Source organism: Dromaius novaehollandiae, chromosome 1 (assembly GCF_036370855.1).
Source record: "Dromaius novaehollandiae isolate bDroNov1 chromosome 1, bDroNov1.hap1, whole genome shotgun sequence".
NCBI classification, from domain to species: domain Eukaryota; kingdom Metazoa; phylum Chordata; class Aves; order Casuariiformes; family Dromaiidae; genus Dromaius; species Dromaius novaehollandiae.
Genome location: NC_088098.1, coordinates 186,186,407 through 186,206,259, shown reverse-complemented (window position 1 = coordinate 186,206,259; position 19,853 = coordinate 186,186,407). Strand labels below are relative to the sequence as shown.

At 39.5% G+C, this 19,853-nt stretch overlaps 1 protein-coding gene across 11 annotated transcripts in view; it reads left to right on the top strand.

The window, feature by feature from the left end:
* ENOX1 (ecto-NOX disulfide-thiol exchanger 1) overlaps positions 1 to 19,853 on the top strand; it is a 360,126-nt gene that overhangs the window by 245,646 nt on the left and 94,627 nt on the right. For all 11 annotated transcript variants that reach the window (XM_064504830.1, XM_064504829.1, XM_064504833.1 and 8 more), the window contains 3 exons: positions 9,418 to 9,591; positions 11,369 to 11,575; positions 17,725 to 17,958. In XM_064504830.1, coding sequence (XP_064360900.1) covers positions 9,418 to 9,591; positions 11,369 to 11,575; positions 17,725 to 17,958 — 615 coding nt within the window. The remainder of the gene's footprint in view (positions 1 to 9,417; positions 9,592 to 11,368; positions 11,576 to 17,724; positions 17,959 to 19,853) is intronic.

Here is a 19,853-nt window from a genome sequence, read left to right as displayed (position 1 = left end):
AAAACTGGAGAAATGGAAGGAAGAGGTGCAAAACTGGAAAGAGTTAGTCCAAGCAGCACATAGTGAGTGCAAAAAGACTTTTGAAAGTCAGGAAGGACAGCTGCCCACATTTTACATTTTATATACACTGCAGCTTACATATTGGCCAGTCCCATATTTTTACAAACCAGCTTTGAAACTTTTAACTGGAGATCAGGTGGCAGAGTACAGAACTTGCAGTTCTGTGATTTCGTTCATGATGAATTTGTGACTGACTTCATGACATGAAGTGATTTATTAAGAAGAAGACGCCCATTCTTTCTACAGCCTGCAATGTTTTTCGACCACAGGTGGCTTTGGAAAGATCAGCATTCTGGACTTTATGAAGTGCTATAATTATATGAATCCTGGCACTGGTCAAACCAGCAGGTGGATGGAGCACAGACCCCTGCCACACAGAGGTTCCAGATGATGCTGTTGTGTATATGTCTTTTTCTCTCCTTCTTCTCCTTCCTTGCATTTCTTTTTCATTTATTTATTTGCCTTTTTCCTGCTTTCCTATTTTTCTCTTCCTCTTTTTGCCATTTCTGTTTTCACTTTCACAGGTTTCCACAACAATGGCAGCAGGGTTTTACACATGGAAGAGCAGCTGACTGTGGAGTGAGGTTAAGATTAGTCAATTTTTTTCTGACTTTAGCTTCTTACATATGTGGCTGTCAGCTGTGAAAAACTGACAAACTGTTGTCAGAGTCCCTCAACATCAAGTCCTGAGTTTCCCATCTCCTGCTTAGGTTTGCCTGTCAGGTTCATCTTTGCAGGGCTGCTCTAAGGGGAAAATAAATACATTCACCATTTTCAGGCAGTGTCCAAGGCCCTTTCGAGGCCAAAATGACATTAATTCCTATCCATGAGCAGAAATCATGGGAAGAGTAATAGAATTAACATTACAGTGAAGCTGCAGATTTCTTTCCACAGCAGTGTTGAAGCTGTATCTTAGGAAGAGAGTGGCATCTATTGTGATAACATATTGTTGTATTATTATTATTTGCTATTCTTACCTATTATTTGCATTGCATTAGAAGCTCTAACCAGGATTGGAGTCCTGTTGTGCCAAGCACTGCAGCAACAAATGATGAACCAGGAATGATTCACCCCATGATTTGCCTGTAAAAAGAGAAGGTGGTGTTCTTTAATTTGGTCTTTGTCATGTATATTGCTGTAAATATAGTGTTTATGGTGTGATTTTGCGGGCAGGGATCAAGAGAAGGCCAGATTTGCTTTTAGTGTTTTCAGTGACGGCAGAGCCAGCTCTGAGGAATGATATCTGAAGTTTCTGGACTGTCTGCTGTTAACTATTTCTCTGTGCAGGCACAGGGCTTTCTTCAAAAAAGCAAAAGTGCAATAATACAGCTAAATCTTTGTCAGTGATATATGTCTCATAGAAGTAATTTTCAAGTGGCAAGTGTTTTGATGATGCTATGAGGTCTTTGTTTATGGAGTGAGTCTAGCAGACACTGCAGAGTTCATGTAAATTATTACTTGGTTGATTATTAATGAGAAACACTCATCTGGGTTCCCCCTGCCCTCCCTCCCTTGCATTTTCCAAAATTCTCTTGGAGACTTGTCTTTGCTGTGATTCACACTCTGTTGCACAGAAACCTCTTGCTGAAAGGTATTAACATGGATCCCCTGTCCAACTGAGAGAGCTGGAAGGCAAGGAGGTGGTTCCCCCCACTTCAGTCATTCCTTTCCGCTCCTCTAGATACACACACACATGCACGTGCGTGCGCGCGCGCACACACACACACACACACACACACACACTGCCATTATACGCCCTACTCCTGTTACTGTGACAGTCCAATGCCCACGTGGTGCTTCATCGGTTGGGCTCATGCGCAGATTATTTAAGGGCAGCTGCTCATTTGTTTAGTATTAGTTCTCAGAAATTAAGGGCTAGATGAGCACCTACAAAGACATCTCAGCCCATGCAGTGACCTGCTCAGGCTTTTTAAAAAGGGCCACAGTCAAAGGTCTCATATACACATTCCTTTGCAGCAGCTTTGCAGAGACAGATTGCAAACCAAAGACACAGTAAAATACAAGAACAGAAATAAAATCTGCAATCTTGTCATGATTTCCTCATAAGGAATTCATGATTTCTCAGCATTAACAAGTTAGACGGCATGACCTGGAACTAACACATACTTTGTTTAAGCAAACCAGAGGAAGCTAGTTTCCACATTCAGTTAATGATGTCCTTAAAGCTAGAAATATAAACAGGTTCTAGCGGATTCAAAATATAAATAATAGGATTTGATGAAAAGGTATAAATCAGATTATGTGAGACAGGTGTCCATTAAAAAGGATAGTTCAGCTATGGTCTTCACCACTGGCAAAATGTAAATACTCAATGTATGAGAGCTAAAAGTAGCTTGCTTTATATCTGCCTGTTTCTTTCTGATTCCCTGGGCATCGGCTACTGATGGTCCTTGGTTAGACGGTCAGATGGCCCTTGGTCTGAGGCAGGACAATAGTGATTATGCTGGGGAAATGGAAGAGTTGCCAGACTTTTTTCCTTTGTTCTTTGGAGCAACTCTGGAAGTTTAGCAGACAAACCAGCATCTATTTTAGAAACAGAGCAGTCTAGAAGTTTAAAGAAGTCTGAAGTGGACAATAAATGTATTGGAAGATGCCAGTGGCTGCCGCATTGCTGTGTTCCAAGGTCTGGCTCTCTGGGGCTGGTAGTGGCTCTCCACAACTGGGCTGGATCTATGCCAAATTAAACTGGCACATCTCCTCCTCCAGTGATTTGGTACCCTATTGCTACTCTCACTCTTGTCGTCTTCTTCTTTTTTCTTTCTTCTGATGAAGGAATCTTCTTACGTTGGCCCTACAATACTGACCAAATGAATCACTTGCATCAAAAGCTTGCTGGAGGCCAGAAGATGATAGGATTTGAACAATCAGTGATACAATCTTGATCTCTGTCTTGTTGCCGAATATTCATTCTTAGCTGCTCATACAGAAAAAAAGAGGTTGATATGAGATTAAAGAGACTTGGCAGACTGTAGAGTTTTGAAGGAAACTTTTAAATTGAAGAGACAGGTAGTTTTTAGAAAAACTTTCTTATTCTAATAATGCTCCTTCTTCATTTTAGAAAAAAAAAAGAAACCTCTTTCTTTGCTATTGCCGGGTAATGTATAGCCCTACTGATATATTTCTTTGTTTGAAGAGAGGCAGGCACAGTATTAGATTTGTCCTTTTTCAGGGAAACTTAAATCTCAGCTTTAAGAGGTTGACTCTGCATTCAGTCTCAAAATACTCAGCAATGGTGTTCCTGAAGTATATGATCAAATCTCTTGGCTCCAGAAGCTTTTCTTTTTTCTCCACAGAAACCAAAGTTTAATGAGCATCTCACTACATTTATTACCAGCTGCTGCCTGGACTGTCCTAATCATTACAGTGCATGTTGGCAGGCAACTCCATTCCTGGAACCAGATCTTTTTTTATCTTTCAACCCTAGCAAAAATAGACTGTTTTTCTTAGGCATAAAATTGTCATGCCTAGGCCATGGAGACCTTTTCAATCTTCCTTATTTTGGTTAGCTATTGTGCAGGGATAGTCAGATAATCATTTTCACCACTCACAGTCTTTCTGTGAGTTAGACCAGTGCATCTGAGTACCACAGCCACCATCAGCCTGCCAGTGTCCAAGAAGGAACCCGTCTGTGCAGGTGCATACGTGCACACAAACCAGTCAGTGTTGGTACACATGGGTGTTGTTGTTCATCCAAAAAAAATATAGCTTGGCAGCTATCATAAAACACCACAGAAACAATTGGCAGTAGCAGGCAAAATAAATGACACATCCAAGGGCTAATACTGAGAATCGTATGGGGGATTATACACTTTAAAAAGTAATATTGAGCAGACATATAACTTGTGGTATTAAAATGAGAGCTGACTGGAATGGGGTGGTAACTTAGGACTGCTGATGGAGCTCAGCCCAGTTGGCAGTGGCGGGCATCCATGTTACTTGGGCGAAGCAGTAGCATGGCAAAAGCAGAAGGTGATTTGGACAGGAATTGTTGCCAAAGAAGGAAAGAAGGATGGTTCTCCAAGATTGCATTGCTGTTTTCAAAGATGGAAAAGCTGCTCATACCTTTCTAAAACTTAGACTAGTAAAGGCAATTGTTTTACACTGTATACTATGTGCTGTGTTAGAAAATAGTTATCCCTAAAGGAATTTTATCGTTCTTCTACTTTTTACAGACCCCAAAATTTCATGTGAAATGTTTTTTTCTTCCTATATCCTTACTGAAAGAAAAAGGAGCTTTCAAACTTATTCCAGTGTTCATGAAGATTTTTCTTTTTGCCTCTCTGACCTCCAATTTGAGATATTTGTTTTTCAAAGGTTTTCATTGTTCTCCATCATATCAATTTCTTATAAGATGAAATAGGAACTAACTCTTATTTTGACTAATTTAGGCAAACTTGAAAATAGACTTGAAAATATTAATGTTCAGTGCTTTTACTTTCTTGTACAAATATGTCAATATTCAATCCTTACATACAATATTCGAAGGGCTCTAACTTGAGCAACACATGCTTTTCCATTCTTTATTCAGCTCTTTATCATCACTGAATGTTCTCATTGTAATGCTTTTAGTAATTATTTATTAACATATTTAAAATGTAAGCTTTCTATATTCTGCCATATTAGCATTTATAATTCTAAGAGATCATAAACCCTTATTTGTCTGCATAAGTATGTGTGCATGTGTGTATATATATGTATATATATATGCATATACATCCCTTTAAAAATAACTCTATGATCCTCATGTTACTTATTTGCATCTTTAGATGTGTGGTGTATAAATATAATGTATCTATCCATGTTAAACATAGCATGGTTATGTCTACAATATCTTAATCATATATCCAAATGTATCTGTCAAAAAAACATATGTGCTTAAGGTTGGTTCTCATTTTCCTATAATCCAGCATAACTCTATCAGTATCTTTGTTTCTGAAGACCAACAAACTTACCAGAAAGTTCAACAGGAGTTGTCTCCAGCTTCACCTGGATACCTGTAGTTTCCTAGTCCTGCTCCAGATAGACATTACACCAGGACATGAAGCAGACTGCTGTGGTGGCACTGATGGATGATTGTCTCCTCTCCCTAGACAAGAGCTATATATCCAACTCCTATTATTGCACCACTCTGCAGTATTAATATAGTTAAACTTGGTATTTTTCTGGATCCCATCAGCAATGTGGCAAATTTACTGGCTCTCCTTTTCAGTGACTTTATCAATTCCTTTTTCTGTGCACCCTCAGAGCCCTGATCAGAGCCTCCCCTTGGACATCTCATCCACAGACTGTCTGCATGGTTTGAAGCACCTCCAGTCTCTTCAGGGGTCTAAACAAGATCATCAGTGTTCAGAAATCCAGCTGGCTCAAGCTGAACTTAGGAAAAACTGTAGGGATAGTGTTGGACAAAAGGAAGTACTTTGAAGAACATCCTACCTCCATAAGATTGCTCACTCTGATGTTTAGAAAAAGATTAGTGTGTAACGACCAAGCTAGGTGATTCAAACAAAACTTTGAACATGAGGGGAATAAAGACTCAGACTTTCAATAGGATGGTAATCTCTAGGATGGTATACTTAGACTGTCAAAACAAATGCTAGGACCACAGATCAGAATCATGAAGGAACAGAAGCAGCATCCTGTGATTTGGTTGACCAGGTGTATGTGACTACTTTTGAGCTAGTCAGCTTGGAAGTCAATGCAGAGGGCATCACATTTTTCAGATGTGCTTCACCTCATCCAAATCTGGCCATCTAAACTAGGTATGATCTCTATTTCTCTTCACTGAGCCTGAAATGAAGAGCTCAGATCCAGATTTCTACATTGTAGCTGTCCAAAATTAGCTGAGATGAAAGTCTGCCAGGAACCGGACAGTAAAATAAAGGCATAACATCCAGAAAAAAATAAAATCCAAAGTTCTTCCTGGTACACAGCTGTGTATCACTATCTATTGCACTTCCAGTGTACTCACCGTGCATTAACCAGTAAGAACTAAAAAATAAGAAAATATCTATCTTTTTAGAGAACACTAAAATATAATTAGTGTGAATTTTGTCGTATTGAGTCATGACACATTGTATTTTTGGCAGAACACTTCAAAGAGTTGGACTATAAAATCCTAAGAGGTAATCAGATGTGTGCAGAAAGTACATACAACTGAATATGCACTGAATTTCTATCACTGCAATGCACAGTAACAGTTTTTAGTATTCAGAAAGTGTTTTTCATTTTCAGGATGCTCTACAAATGGTGCTATCACATTATCTCAATGCTCATGTGATATATGAAAGTATTTCATTCTCAATTTAACACATTGGGAAACTGAAGCAACCTTTCCAAGATCACAAAGGAAGTAAACCTGGGCCTGGATTCATGTCATCAATAATCTTACTATTGACCTTCGTGGGTTTTGGATTGGTGCCTGTAAGAAGTGGAATACTGATTTCAAGAATTCTTGACTCGGTCCTCTTCAATATACCTCAGCACACTCCCCTTCTGAGACAAGGAGTCCCAGAGCACCTAGATGAGTGTTTCGGGAGTGTTGTCCCCCAGAAGTCTGTTCGTGCTGTCGTAGATTGATCCTGCTTGGAAGCAAAACTGATGACAAAGCAACATAACTATTTGACATGGGCATAGTTACTTACAGAGTCGCGTTTCCTTGAACGTGGTGGGAATTAGTGGGAAACCATTTTTTCCACTGAAGTCCCAAATCCCCTTTGATTGGCATGTAACCTAAAAGCTCTCCTTCTCAGCTCCCTTTCAACACCATGATAGCAGTGTTTGTGGACATGCATTTCTTTGTTGCTAACTCCCTTAGATTTTTTGTTTTTCTCTGTATCTGTACCGCTGCCAAAGGAATATTCAGAAAACTATACCCTGTTGAAACCTCCTGCCATCTTTGCTTTGGATAATAGCCTGTGTCTGTGTTTTTGGTAGAGTTTGCTACTGTTTCAGTTCTCTAATCTTGTAGAGAAGCTGAAATGCATCTAGTAACTCTCTTAAAGAGAGAGCAGTAATGATTAAATACAATCAATGGTAGTAGTCACGACATGATGATGTTTTCCCTCTGCTTGCACATGGGATCTAAAAGATGCATAGGAGACATGGAGAACTTGGCCTTCTCTCCAGCTTCTTGTGCATTTCTGCCTGCTCCATCCATGTCTCGTAATGCTGTGGGTCTATCATGAGTATTCAATTTAATATGAAAATTCATATGTGGGTAGGACTGTAGCTGATCCTGCGTTTGTCCAGAGAGATGGACTAGACAACTTCATAGGCCTCCTTCCAGCCCAAGTTTTCCCTGATTCCAAGACGGGATGCAGTGTGATACAGTGTGTTCAGTGCTGTTGTGATACACCACTTTTTTTTGACACGGAGCTCTGCAGGCCATTTTTAGCAGTAACTTGTGATGATGGATTTCCACCCACAGCAGGAGAATGCTGCATATGATGGCCTACTGTGACTGTCAGAAGCCTGACTTTTAAAAATGAGATCAAGCAAATTAGCACAGCCAAAGGACTTCTTTGAATTGTATATTGCCCTTTCGCCTCTGGCTTTATCTGCCAGCATTCACTAAATATGAATATTTAGTATGGCCAGCACTTCATCCCATGAAATAAATGACAGACTCTGAGTTTCAAAGCTTAATCTGAAAAGGAATGAACATACATCAATACTGAAAAAGCATCACACCCAGAGCAAATCCTTTTTCATAAGCCCACTTATTAAAAAAAGTAATGTAATATCGTGGGTTTTCATTAATACTAGTCTTCAATAAGCCTAAAGCAAATCCTTGCTTGCTGTGCGTTTGCTATGCTTGCTGTACAAAACTGCCTGAAAGTGATGAAGGCGCACAGTCCATGCGTGGAGAGCAGGGGGCATGCGGCAGAGACAGATACCCGCTCTGCTGGAGTGGAGGCTCTCAGTTGTCTTTCTTGGAGAAGATACTTACGGATGTTCCACAGGATAATAATGTGGTGCTAATTTGCAGCACTCACAGTGTGCTTTACACCTGCAAAGTGCTATTAAAATGTGAGCAAATCATTGCCAGTAAGTGAATATTATTGTAATTGTTTTGCAGATGCAGAAAACAAGATACAGAAAGGTCAGCAGTCTGACCCAGAGCCACCTAGCTTCTCGGCAGCAGATTTAGGAGGAAGGGACAGGCATCTCTGGTTACATTCAGTTGATCATACTGCCTTGCGTAAAATGTAGTTCAAATTTCCTGAACATAAAAAAAGGACTTGTTTCCCTCTTTGTTTGTTCAAAACAAACAAGCTCCCAATCTACCAAATCCCATGTTTACATCTCATTAAATGCTTTTCAGTTGCTAGCCAGAAATCTCAGCAGAAAACCTGTAGAACACCAAAGTAACTGTCTTCTGTTAAATAATTGATGATGCCAAATAGCAGCAGTGCTATGCCAACAAAGAGATTGGTCTCTCAAAATATTTTATTCATTATGCCTCAAGAAACCCAAAGCCATGTTTTTAACAAAAGCAAATTTCAGAAGTTGGCGCTCTCTTCATCTAAAACATCTGCTTATTACAATTCATGGTGTTACAGCACTGGTGCTCCCCAGTAAATCTCTTTCAGCTTTAAATAATATGTATGGAACTCTTGGCAAAGAGATCAGGAAGGAGAAAGAGTAATATTTGCCAAATAGGCATTTTACTTTATGGGACTGTAGTGGTGTATTTTAATAATATGTGTGCTGAAGAGAATCTACTAATCCGATTAAATAACAGGACAAAAAAGAATTAATTCCAAGGTTCAAAAAGACTTCATTCTATGCAGTTTATATTCCAGGAAAAATGGTTAGAAGTCTTGACTAACTAGACTTATGTAAAACAGTCAGAAACAGAGCTTTCTCTGTAGTGTTCATAAATCAAGGTCACTTATGTGAGAAAGCTATGTTGTGATAAAGCTGTCCAACAATTAGATGAAGAGGGCATATTGATGTTAAATGATATTCTTCCTACACTTTGGGTCAGAGGGCAATGTAAACAACACAGTAGCATTATGAAACAGAAAATTACATTCCAGATAATAACAGATCTTCATGGTGCATGGTTTTACACTTTAATTTTTTACTTGGTCATATTAATATTTCAAATGATGTAAAATTCCCTTCTGTATGCATAGCTTAATTTTTTTCATTGTAATGGATCACTGAAAATGCAGCGTCTTTTTTCTCTTTCTCTTCCTCTTCCTCTTTCTTTTCCTTCTTTTAACAGCAATGCTTGGGAAAAAAAGCCTAAAGCAAAACTGTCTGTGCAAAAAACTAGTAACAAGTAGTTTCAAGATTTATAAGCCAGGATTTTATGTTATATATTTACAGATTCAATCTGTGTACCAGGCTTTGATCCAAGCCTTAGCATGATGACTGGAATCACTCCGATTAACCCAATGATACCAGGCATGGGGTTAGTGCCACCACCACCACCAACAGATGTGCCTGTAGTCAAAGAAATAATTCATTGCAAAAGCTGCACACTCTTCCCTCCAAACCCAAGTAAGTGGGTCTGATGAAAGAATGTTATTTTCCTAAACATTTTGCATGATTTTTTTAATGTAATAAAGATTGTGTTTTTTAGACAAAGTGGAGGTAACTATGGTGTTTCCATCTAAGTTCTGCTCTGTGTGCAAAGTTTGGTAGGATATCAGAGCATGCTTATCCATCCCTGCAAGGTACCTGCTGAATGGCATGCAGAGCAACTCGTTGGGGCTGTAGCCAAAATTCCTCCCCTCTGACTTTGGCAATGTAACCAGGGGACCTAAACTAGGCACTTGGCACTCCCTGAAGACGTCCATCTACCTGTGTTGATTATACGGCGCTGATCACCTCTGTGCTTCCCTTCAGGTGCCCACAGTTGGGTGGGAACAACCTGGGCCTGTGTGCCTTGGGCTCATGACACTGAACATGGTGCCTCACACCCAAACGCCAACTAGCTTCAGTCCCTAACCCGGGGAAAGAGAGGAAGGAGAGCTACGTTTTGGGGCACAGGATGTAGATGGGTTGCTTCTCCTCTTTGAGAGCAGGGACCAGTTTCCCTTCTGCCCCTTCTGGGACTTTGCACAAATGGAAAACTCTTCCCACTGAGCCAGCAGCATGAAGACAAAGCACAAAATCTAATTTTATGTATGTTAGCCTCAGGAGTTTTGTTTCAAAGCCATCAGACCAGCAGCTTTCACCGTCACCCTGAAGACAAAAGAGAAAATTAAGCAAATAGTCTGGTGCTCTTGCCGTGTACCCAGATCATTGTTTAGTCAAACTGGCTGTGTATGCATATATGTTTATATATTTCAAGACTGAAACCCCATTTACTGTGCTAAAGGGCCAAAAACCTAATTCATGTTAATCAGAGTTTCTTCTTAGAGAATTATCTTTATGTGCATCAGTAATCTATATATAAACAAGGTGAAATGTTATGACACTATATTTTTATACAGCCTTCAAAAATGTTATAGTTTGCTCTTTTAAATGTGTGCATATATATATATGTATATGTATATATATAAAATTTTTAAGTCACTCCATCTCATGGTCTTTCACAGCTAAATGAGTACTTGCAAACATAGGTTATCCTCTCTCTGTTCTGGCCTCTGTTCCATTTTCTGGCAACAAGGCAAAAGAGATAACCAGCAGAGTATTTTCATCATGTTGTCACTTCATCATGTTTCCCACTTTGTTTTTCTGTTTGCTCTGCTTCTGTACTTTGAGAGAGAAATGAAATTATGCTACGATCGGGGAAAGCTCTCAAGACCAAGTGCCCAGGAGTAGGCTACCCAGTGTGGCCCAATTTTCTGAGGGGCTAAACTAGTATAACTTGCTGGCTGTGGCCAGTGACGGGTCTGAACCACAGATAGTGGAGTTCAGGTTCTGTGTGTATTTGCACCAATGCTTGAGATCTGTGATTGTGGTCAAATCAGTGCAGAAGCTCTCCTGATTTGAAATAGAATATTGTCTGGGTTTGCTTATTTTCTAACAGAAGCTGTTCAGGAAAAAGAAAAAAAAAAGATCCTCTTAGGCTTCCTGGTCTGTCCTGGAAAATGACCTGGAGTGGCAGGGATTAGACTCTAAAACATGACCTAAAACTTGAAGAAGCTTAGATTCAGGTAGTCAGTTTTGGATAATCTCTACAATATACAATTATTTTGCTTCTCCCTCTCTCACGCCTTCATGCTATGTAAAATAACTGTTGTTGCCCAGAACTGATTATGGGAATGAATAGAATCAATGGATCAGAAGACAAATTTTGTATTCCAATGTGACTTCTCTTTTTACTTAGATCTTCCACCACCTTCAACAAGAGAGAGACCTCCTGGGTGTAAAACAGTGTTTGTTGGAGGATTACCAGAAAATGCAACGGAGGAAATTATTCAGGAAGTCTTTGAGCAGTGTGGAGATATAACAGCAATTCGGAAAAGCAAGAAGAATTTTTGCCACATTCGTTTTGCAGAGGAGTTCATGGTTGATAAAGCCATTTACCTTTCTGGTACTTCACATTTTTAATGGATTTTCCTTGCTTCTCATTTGTTATTTTGTGATGCTAATGCTTTCTTATTTTCTTAGCTTTTATCTCAGCAAGTCTTTCTTGAGCTCAGTGGCTCTAGCTTGGAGTGGCAAGGGGCAATTTTGTATTTCTCTGTGTCTGCCAAGACTTGCGTGCAGTGTTGTATGTTGTTTACCCGGGAGCAATTTTCTGCCAACCCGCAACAATTCAACAGATCCTGAAATTCACTACAGAACAATCTTCTTTTCGATTTACACAGGTTTATATAGTCTTTCTCACAGGCAGCGGAAAGACGAGGGCACTAGGCCAGGAATGCTGCTGTCTTCCAGTGCTAATTTCTGTGATAGGCTGGCAATTTCATTGGCATATTTTTATAGATTTGTAGTGCAGCTTGAATACCTTCTACCTTTATGCTTGCATGTATTTAGCTATCACATGGGTTGGCTTCTGAGACCCATGTGGAGGCTATGCCTTTTGCCAACAGGACAATGAGTGCTATAACAATTCAGGTGTAAAATTTCAAAACCTTTTACTTTCCAACAAATAAAGAAACAGACCAAAAACTATAACTCACAGGGAAAAAAAAGAAAAGAAAAAAGAAATGAGTTGTGCTTTCTCTCAGATCAAACTTCAGTGACAGTCAGTGACTTCTTAAGTTTACAGCCTCCTTCATATGAATATTTGCTTCCTACCTGAGCTCTTCTTCACATTCCTGAGCTGGATCCCATCACCTGTATATATTTGTCTCTATGGGCAGGTTCATCTCTCCTTCTGGGTCCTGGAGAAGCCCATAAGCTTTGTTCTACCCCACAGTTGCACAGTTACAATATGATGTCTCAGATCACCATCAGCTCCATCTTAAAACACTAAAAAAGAACAAAAGTAAGAACGTCTGACCTTTTTGTCTTGACAGAAAGTGAAAGTCATAGTCAGGAAAAACCTCGCTCCCTTGTTTCACAAAGCTTTTTTATTGTTTTGGTTTTACTTCTATTGGCCACTAGGATGGCCATTTTTAAAACTCTGTTAAAGAGCTACAATGAGTTTTGTGAGGTTATAGATTTTTTTAAAATATTGTTGTATTTTAAGATTTCTTCAAGATATTCATTCCATCCTGTTTTTCTTCTTTTTTTTTGTTTTTCACCTCATATCTTCTTCCCTCTTCATCCTCCCTTTTGATTTCCCATCCTTCCTGTTTATTCACTTATTACTTTCATAACACTGTATCTTACTGTGGCAGATTACAGACATAACACTAGTAAGAAGAAGCAGCAGCACATTTCCTAGCTTCCAACTTCTTTCCTAAGGAGAATCCATCTCCACAAGTAACAGAGCACTTGCACAGGAGCAGGGATCCTTCTTCTCCAAATTTTCTGCCAATTTATTTCCAAGTTCCTGAACCTTTTCTCTGCATTTTTATTGCATCCTTCCTTCTTCCTTTTCCTTTCTTCACACTTGCTCTGCTACCTCTGCTTCCCTTTATTTTCTGTGCCACGCTCTCTCCACAGTCTCCCTCCCCATCTTTCTTTTCCTCCACTCCTTTTATTTCTTCTTCTAAAACTTTTTGCCTAGTTTCTCTAACCAGATCACGAAAAGAACAAGTGGAGCTGAGAGGGAAGGAGGAGAAAAGCAGGTGAATGTTGCAGCTAATTTTCACTTCTTTTTGCTGATTTCTGTACAACTTTGCAGTCGAAACAAGGGGTATTGACTGTCTCCCAGCACTGCAGAGAGGGGAGGTCAGGCACTAGATAGTGGCATGTTTTATTTGTACTGAATTAGTGGGTTTTTCTAACCAGTCTTTATTCTACTCTCAAACATAATGTATTCTGAAATGATGGGAGAAAATCATATTGTTAAAGCATTTTCTTTTCCCTGAAAGAGACAAAGGAGACATACAAACAGAAGTTGTGGCAAATATAGTATGCATGCTATATTAGGGGAGAATCATGCCTCTGATATCTGTAGTATAATGATGATTTTGTCTATCTAATTGGTTTTATCTGTCTACCCCATCTAATCTCATCTATCTTCAACAGTTATCCCATGCTTATCATGAGAGTAGTGTATGTGATTACAAAATTCATTAAGTAGTCTAATCACTGTTTTTTCCCTCCTTGAGTAAACGTGTATGAAAAGGAGATTGGAAAATGGGTAGGAGACTATGATAAAAGAGCTAACCTGAGGAAGGGATGTTTTCATTTAGCTCTGAAAGTTGCATTTTGATATCCAGAGGAAAAGACTTTCTCAAATCTACACATCAACCCATGAGAAAGCTCCTTTTCCAAACTGTACATGCTTTACTCTTGTGACTGACAATTCAGTAACTCCTGCAAATATTGATGGCCCTGGCTTTGGACTGTGAGCAAACAGGGTGTTTGAGGCAGACCAATTTAGACCTCAGAAGCCTGAGTGTGCATTTTTCATGCACTGTTATTTTCTCGTGTGGGCTTCCATTCAGTACTGTGTACTGGCTTTATTTTTAAGTTCCCAGGGGCATGTGCACCTCAGCATGCTGATCTAGATCCCCAGTTAGAGAGCATCTATTGGCTGGCCCCCAATATAGCAACACTCAAAGGTAAATCAAGCCATGGAGTATTTACTAGATCTGTGATACAGAAATACTGTGTTTGATTTTTATTTACGACTCATTAATTTTCCCTATTGCTGCTTCTTTAAGGTGAGGACGTTGGCAAGTTCCCAGAATCTTTTCTTCTTCCGTGTGTGTGAAACTGAAATTAAAAATGACAGCCCAGACACACAGTTAGTGCTAGCTGCGATCCTGAGCAAAGAGCTGGGAAAAAGGTTCTGTAAGGGCAATTCATTGCCCATGCATGAAGGGGTCTGAAATGACAGGTTGTTCTCTCATATAAAATACCCTTGAACATCAATAAGGATACATGGTACTGGAAAACAGAAAGCGTTCAGCTGCCCTGTAGCTCAGACCTGCCATTATAGATGGATATCTGGGGATCCCATCTACAAAAGAGCCTGACGTTGTGCATCCATTCCTACACAGCATCTTGCCAGATATCAATCTGTCTAAGAGTCTGCTGCTCTTCTCTGGAGAGGTCAGTGGTACTGTGGTGTCCCTAAAGTTTGGTTTTGGAAGGTGCAAGAGGCCATGCCAAAGAGGCATCTGCTTTTTCATTAAGGGGAAGATGCGAGGCCCTGAGCAACCTAATCTAACATTGAAGCTGACCTTACTCTGAGAGGGGGATTGAGCCAAATGACATCCAAAGGTCCCTTCCAACCCAGGTTGTTCTGTGTTTCTGTGCCAGCTGGCTGCCTAGTCACCTGCAGTCTAAACAGTTAAACCAGCACTGAGATTTTTTTCAATGCAATTCATGGGGAATTTCAAAAATTTGTTATTTGGGGGCACTTAAAACTGGTTACCCAAAGGGAGCCTTTCTCCAATGCTACACAGGATATTGGATTTTGAACTGAAATTTAGACTGTTTTTTCCCCCCACTGTCCTCATCTACTTCAAAAAGAAGAGTTACTTTAGTAAAAATCAACTTTACTGGTGTACTCGTAAGCTATAAGTGCACAGTCCTTTTCAGTCATTCCTTATTCAGTTTAAGTGGGTCTTTGAAGCCTGCAAGAGTCTCGCTTTCTGCAGTGCTCTGTGTCTTAGTCTGTCCATACCCAATGTGCTCTTGATACAGAAGGAGAAAGGCAGGGGAGAGGAAGAGAGATCGTGTCTTCCTGAAAAGTACAGCCTAAGTGGGATGTCTAATTTTAGGTGCATGAGACTTGGCACCTTGGCAATGTCCTTTCACATTGCTGATAACACACTTTTGGCTTAGAACAGTCACTATTTGAGGAATGCGACTGGGGAGCTGAACTGGGGGGTAACATTTGTCATGGTTATCAGGGTAGCTGCACCACTGACCCCTTTTGGCTCACCTCTTCATGCCTACACCTCTGTGGATAAAACCACATAATTATCCACTCATTGCTAGTTCAGGGCCCAGCTCTGAAAGGTCACCCACACTCTTAATTCTAACATATCTCACTGAATATAGTGTATCTGTAATTCTTCTCTTCAAGACCTTGTGACTAGAGCTACATATAGGACCATAAACAGCATTCTAGGGGAAAAAAATTAGTTTTTACTCCTCGGAGCAATAGAAAACAGAGCAAAATGAAGGAAAGTTTAAAACAACAAACAAATCATTTGTTTGCTTATATTGCTATACTTGGCCCTACTTTGTTCCAAGCTCTCAAACCTTGGAGACCAGATTTGGTTGGTTCCATAGAAGTCTTTGTTGCCTTTTGTCCTTGAGGGGCCTTTTTTATTTCTCATGGTAGACTGAGTTCTCCATCGGGGTTTGGAGTCCTTACTGGAAATTGAAAGACATATCTCCTCCTCATTTATGGGCTACTTAATTGAACTCCACAAAATGTTTGAAAGGAAAAAGTCAAAGCAAAAGGCACTCAGATTTTTTTGAGAAGGACCATTACATATGGATATTAAATGTCTCTGATGCCATTGTCTCATGTGTGCTCCAGTCCGTCATATTTATACAGTGATAAGATACTCTTACAGCAGTAAAACAGAATACACTTAGGTATGCATTTTTGCAAAGGTGCTCCAAATCTGCTACCACACCCTACACAAACCTTAACTTTGCTGTCTCCAGAGAGAGTTGGAAACCGAGTATAAACTGTGGTGGTGAAGTGCTGAAACTCTTTAAACCAGAGACAAACCTCGAGACTGAAAGGTAGCTTCTTTTGGGTTGCTGTTTCGAACAGCAAAAAACATTTCTCCTGTCATTTCAAACAGGACTTTCTTGTCCCTGGAGTTATTTTACAATGCTTGTAGTAGTGTGTATTTCTGAAAAGCCTACTATATGCCACCCCGTCATGGACTACAACTCCCCGACATCCTGTGATTTGAGACATCTCTGTTGGGCTGTTCTCCTTCTGAGGCTACTGCAGTGGGTTGGCACAGAGAAATCTGAGCTAGCCCTGTGCAGACTGATTGATTTTACCTGCAGTTGGAGGCTCTGCTTACAGCTTTCTGTGTAGCATTCCCTCACATTTCCTCTGAATCAGTAGGTTAAAAGCTAGAGAAATTTCTCTGTGAATATCTTTCAGCCTTGGAAATAAAAGTCGAAAAAAGATTGGTGCCCAAAGTATGTTCTTCCACAGTGTAGCTGCAAAAGGCTCCTTTTATTGCTTTGGCATGATTTGTTTGCCTTCTGATAGCAGTCAAGGGTTTTAGTTCAGAGCAGGCCCCTTGCATGCCATTGTACAGCCCCCGAATTAAATCATGCCGTTGCAGCTGCTGGCTTTAGCAGAGGATGCATTGACCAAATTATGAATACATAGAACATTGCTGAAGGTGAGACACAATCGATTTCATACTCTATTCAGAAAGAGGTCTTGTAAATATCTAATAAACTGTGCCACACTCTTAAAATTACTTTAAAGAATGCTAAACTTAATTGCTCTTTATACTGGCTGTATACCAAATTAATTTGTAGACGGTTTGTATTTGCTGGAGATTTTTGTGATATGGTGTTTGAAACTGGGAAGCCTCAAAATTTGAGATCTAGCATCAACACAGGTATGACACAACTCTCTCTATGGCCTAAGAGTTCTATATAGCTCAATTTTCTCATTCATCTATGGTCATGATTTTCAGAATTTTCAGTCTTTTCTGATACTTCCAGTTCTTTTGGAAGGCTGGAGAATAGGACTGAACCACGTCTGATCTCAACAGGATCAGGGGAAGAGGAACTTCACATCCAAAACAAATTAGATCTGTTTTTAGTATTTTTATTTCTTTGTTTGTTTAAATAGCCTTTGCACTTACAAAGGTTGGGAGTATCAGGTAAAATAATGACATATTCTGAGACACTTTTTAACTTCAGTGCAGCTTCTGTACCTTTGGGACTATTTCTTTCAGCTGCCTACTATGTTGGTAGGTGATTCAGAAAACTGCAAGGAAAAAAGAACTGATGAATGTTTATCTTCCTGTGAAAGCATTGAAATGATTGATAGATCCTGCATAGATAAGTGGGAATATGTGAATGTATTTTTTTACTTAACTGCACTTGAGGAGAAAAAAAGGAAAAAAAAAAAGGCAAAGAAGTCCTGCAACAGTTAGTTCTGCTTGTTGGTTTCAGGTTACCGCATGAGATTAGGATCTAGCACAGACAAAAAGGATTCTGGTCGCCTTCATGTTGATTTTGCTCAGGCAAGAGATGACTTTTATGAATGGGAATGCAAACAAAGAATGCTGGCCAGGGAAGAGCGCCACAGACGCAAAATGGAAGAAGACAGGCTGCGCCCTCCTTCTCCCCCAGCAATAATGCATTATTCTGAACACGAAGCTGCTTTGCTGGCTGAAAAATTGAAAGGTAAGCAGCATTTGATACTTTTCAATGTATTTTTCCTCAAGAGCAGGAGCCACCCAGAAGTCAAAACAGGGGAACTGATTTCTCTCTGATGTATTTCATTACTTACCCTGTTAACCTTTTCCCATTCCTCTGCCAGTTCTATTTCAATCATAATGATATTCACCTACCTGCCCGAAATGTTCATATGTCCATCTAGCTATGCTTTAACAACTAAAACAAGACCTTCAGAAAACTGTCGAAGTTTTTTTCCTGCTCAGTTGCTGTCATCATCTACCTTAGAAATGATCTCATAATGAGACAACCTATTACACAAATATTTCATATTTAAGGCCCAATTCTTAAAATTTCTCTATCACTGAGTAATATTTTCTCATAGTATCTGCATGTTTCTGTCCTAATTTCTGATATTTAAATTGCCCTCATGAGTTTTATTTTCAAGTGCTCCTCAGATGCAGTGGTAACCTTTATCTCTATTACACACTACTTTTTTTTTTTCATTCTCTTTTTAGGGTTAAAATTACTTGTAGGAGATAGTATTTTGTTGCGGTATGTGTTTGCTTGCTTGTGTATGGGGCGGGGGATCCAAGTACACATGCTCTGTTAGTATTTTTCAAGGCTTGAAGATTTCTGCTTTTAATAGTTAATGTATGAAGTAAAAAACAAAAAAAAATCATGGTAAAGAAATAAAAATAATGAAGAAAACAGCTCCCCTTGCCCCTTAGGGTTGTATTTGTTTTCATTTAGCATTTAGCGACTGTGTTTGGCATTCTTTCCCCATGTGGTGGCCAAGCACGTTACTTCTACTGTGTGCCAGGTCACAAGAAACTGTGATTCTTGCTACCGTTTCAGAAGTATCCAGATTAAACTTGGACTGTCTGGCTGTCAACACACTAGCCTCCTGTTTTAAGTGCAAAACACATTTGGAAAACCAGAGATGGACAATGCCAAGTGTTGCATCTTGGAGCGTGGAGCAGAGATGCACCCTACTGCCTCTTCGAGTGCTGCTTTGGCCATTTTTAGTTGTCGGTGTCACATTGGTCAGTTGTTAGTTTGGCTAAATAATATTCTGGCCAAATACACTCCTTTATTAAATAATTCACTGAGTAACTAGGAGATTGTTATGATAACCCAGATGGACTGAAAGATCAGGAAAAAAGGAAGAGGCCCAAGGAAGTCTAAGCACAGTTTTAATTCTTGCCTAGCTTCCAGTCCAGCTCCTCTGTACAGTATGAATACAGGGTTTTAGATCCATCTGTTTCCAGAATCTGTTTTCAATTGAATATTTTAGGACTTAATATTTTATCTGGAAGTTTGTCTTTATGTAGTAAGGCCTAGAGGTTTCCTGAACTAAGCCAGAATATGCAAGTAATCTGGGCAATTTCTTCCATATGGCTAGCCATTGCTTGGGGCAATTGACTGTTGGGTCTTTGCAAGATGTTTAAGATGTCTATATTTAGAAAGGTTTTCTCTGCAGTCTGGGAAGTGCTCATACTTAATTAAAACTTATTAAAGGTTTTAGAGCTTTGGCTCTCTTAGGGGACATTTGAACAGAGCTTGGCATATATGTACAAATTTAATACAGCAATATTCTGATCGCTATCTAGACCAACACCATGTACATAACTATTTTTATGGAAATAAGGATAAATTTTCAGAAACATACATTTCAGAAACAATTGCTTAAATATTAAAAAAATAAATTATGAATTAAAACCCAGCAAAAGTAAATATTGTAGTTCTAAAAACATTGCTAATTAGTCATTGCCTTGTAGCAAAATTAGTGGCATCTGCCCTGCATCTGTATAGGTTCTTGGGGAAGGAGAACATAAAGAAGCCCCCTCCCTTCTCACTGTTCTGAGTTTTCTCCTATACAAAGTAGTATAGAAAGTAGAGGT